This window comes from Choloepus didactylus, chromosome 19 (genome assembly GCF_015220235.1).
Source record: "Choloepus didactylus isolate mChoDid1 chromosome 19, mChoDid1.pri, whole genome shotgun sequence".
In the NCBI taxonomy this organism is placed as follows: Eukaryota; Metazoa; Chordata; class Mammalia; order Pilosa; family Megalonychidae; genus Choloepus; species Choloepus didactylus.
Window position 1 is genome coordinate 1,779,021 of NC_051325.1, and position 2,914 is coordinate 1,781,934.

General features: G+C 41.4%; 1 gene segment (V, D, J or C); it reads left to right on the top strand.

Annotated features, from left to right (window-relative positions):
• Nucleotides 1-1,083: 1,083 nt before the first annotated feature.
• On the top strand, nucleotides 1,084-1,672 carry LOC119515974. The segment is given in 2 exon segments: nucleotides 1,084-1,159; nucleotides 1,242-1,672. Coding segments are annotated over 2 exon segments (498 nt in total).
• The last annotated feature ends 1,242 nt before the right edge of the window (nucleotides 1,673-2,914 follow it).

Below are 2,914 nucleotides of genomic sequence, written 5' to 3' on the forward strand. Positions count from 1 at the left end.
ACCTGACTGTGCAACCCAGATTCTGTCACAAGGAGCGTTTACTTCATGAACTCTCATTGTTTTTCCATATAAGAGGACAATGCACTGAGGCCAATTGACTTCTTTACATGAAATTAAACCTGGAAAGGACTGACAGTCAACATCATCCACAAGAAGTTAAATATACAAATTTAATTTTGTATCATTACAAGTTATGCTATTTTTAAATCCATATTTCAAGTTTGAAAAATCCTTAGAAATGAAGTTTCTAAGTACTTCAAAGCTGCTTCTTTACATATATTCATGTAGCTATAATTTGAAAGCAAAGACTTAGGATTTATCATGCTATAGAAAAGAAACTTAAAATTGACACTAGAATCATTAATCAAATGAGTTCAAGCATTTGGGTGGAATTCCTTTTGACTTTCATTTTCCACTTTCATTTTCCAATATCCTGAGGGACATTCATAGGCAAGTGGTTCTCAATCAATCAATGTATGGGTGATGACAGTGAAACTGAGGTAGGTGACATGCCTGATTCACACAAGCATGATATGCCAGGTTCAGGGCAGTTGTTCACATGTTCCTCGTGATTCATGGAGGTCAGAGGTAATGGCAGTCAGGTTCCTTCTGGCTCCTGAGAAGGATAGATAATGAACAGAACTGTGGTGGTTCTAATAGCACCAACATCCTAGTATGTATTTACACTTAACATCACTACTGTGTAGTGACAAGAACAAAATTTGATGGTGTTTTTAGGTGTATATATATCCTCCCTAGGACTAGCAGAACAATGACAATGAACCCAAAACCATCTTTGATGCTTGATCACATCTGGCTCCCTGACCAGCTCACTTAACATATTTCCTGCCTTTAAGTAGAAGAAACAGGGTTGGGTGTTGGGCAGCCAAGGACAGGACTCTATTCTTCCAAGGTTCAGCCAGCATCCTTCTCCCAGGGTGCCCATAATATAAGGCCCTCCCCTCATCCCTTTTAATTTACATAGAGTCACCTCCTAAATGCAAATCACCAAGTGGGTCAGCAGATGAAACCACAGCACACAATTACTTAAATCAGGCTCCACCTCAGTCTGGATAATATTTCCTAGGAGGCATGAACCTCATCCATAGGAACATGAAAGCCTAATGGTTTTTCCTCTTTCTGGTGGCAGCTCCCAGATGTGAGTGCCTCAGGATTCATACATGAAGGTAATGGGGATGATGCATCTCAGCACATGACTCACGGGTTATACTTGTCCTCAGGTGTTCTGTCCCAGGTGCAGCTGAAGGAGTCGGGACCTGGCCTAGTGAAGCCCTCACAGACCCTGTCCCTCACCTGCTCTATCTCTGGATTCTCTTTAACCAGCTATGATGTGAACTGGATCCGCCAGGCTCCAGGAAAGGGGCTGGAGTGGGTTGGTATAATATGGGCTGGTGGAAGCACAAACTTTAACCCAAATCTTCAGTCCCGACTCAGCATCACCAAGGACAACTCCAAGAATGAAGTTTATTTAAAGATGAGCAACCTGAAAACCGAGGACACGGCCATGTATTACTGTGCAAGAGACACAGTGAGAGGAAGTCAGCGTGAGCCCAGACAGAAACCTCCCCTGAGCACAAGGAAAGGCTGGGCTGCAGTGGTCACTCCGTACCACCAGGAGGCAGACAGGTCCTGGCACAGGGGCAGGCACTAAGAGGGGTTGTGAGGAGTTTCCTGGCCTTGCTTGAGTTTCCCTCTTCTTACTTTGCAACAGAGAATAGCCATTAAAGCAGTCCTAGGATGTATCCACAGATATTTTTATTGTTATTCCCTATCAGTGTGTATATAAATATATTTATATAATGTATACTTTATAGATAATGAAAAATCATATGTAATTTGTAGACATTTCTCTCCTTCTGAATTTGCCTGAAAGTGTTTACAAAGCTTGCATTTACCATTATTTCTCTCACTGTCATCACTTTTATGTGATTACCTAGAACAATTTTTGCACACTCACCATCCTGTAGAGACCCATGTCTTCTGGGGGAAGGACAAGGATGTGGGAAGTCCTGGGGCAGACATGGGTGCCTCATCCAGGTGCCTCACTTTGCTCCCTCCATTTCTGTTAAAAAATGGGTTTAATGTGGAATCAAGGACCAGGCCCATACAGTTACTTTATGATCATATGGAAAATCCATAAAGTAAATGCCACCCTTGCATCACATACACAAGGACACCCAAACACCCTCAGGTTTTCAAAATACATATTAATAGATATAAAAGATAAATGTAGTATCAAAATGTAAACTGTTTTCATACAGAGTGTATTACTGATGCCATTTATATTTAATTTAGACATGTCTTGAATATTTCATGCATGTGCCATTTATTAGCATATTCTTTCCTCCTAAAATAATTAAATATTTTAATATAAATATATTATCATACTCCCCATTATTTCATTATGTACAATAGGTAGGCCAGCAAAAAACACTTGTCACATGCCTAATCTCCTCTGGACAGGCTCAGCTCAGGCTTCTGAAGGCACTACTTACATGAGGTCCTTATGAGGAGGGCAGACCTACTCAGATGTGAACTTGGACCCCACGTTCCAGCACATTCTGGGAAGCTGAGCATGCCTCCAAATGACTGCACTCTGTCCTACCCATACATCTGGTAAACAGCTTTGGCACTGCCCTGTCTGGTGTTTCAAAAATGTGTTTAAAAGTAGTGGTTGAAAAAAAATTATTTTCTAAAGATAATTCACAGCTGGAAACAGAGAATTCCACTTCTGTCTTTATTGCGTGTTGTATGTAAGAGATTAGAGCTACAAAGCCCAAAGCAAGAACTGTCCCTGTTGGCATATGAGAGGTAAAAGAGGAGACACCATCCCTGACTTCGACAAGAAGTCCCTTTGCATCCTCTTACTGCACATGGTCCTGGCACTGGGTAC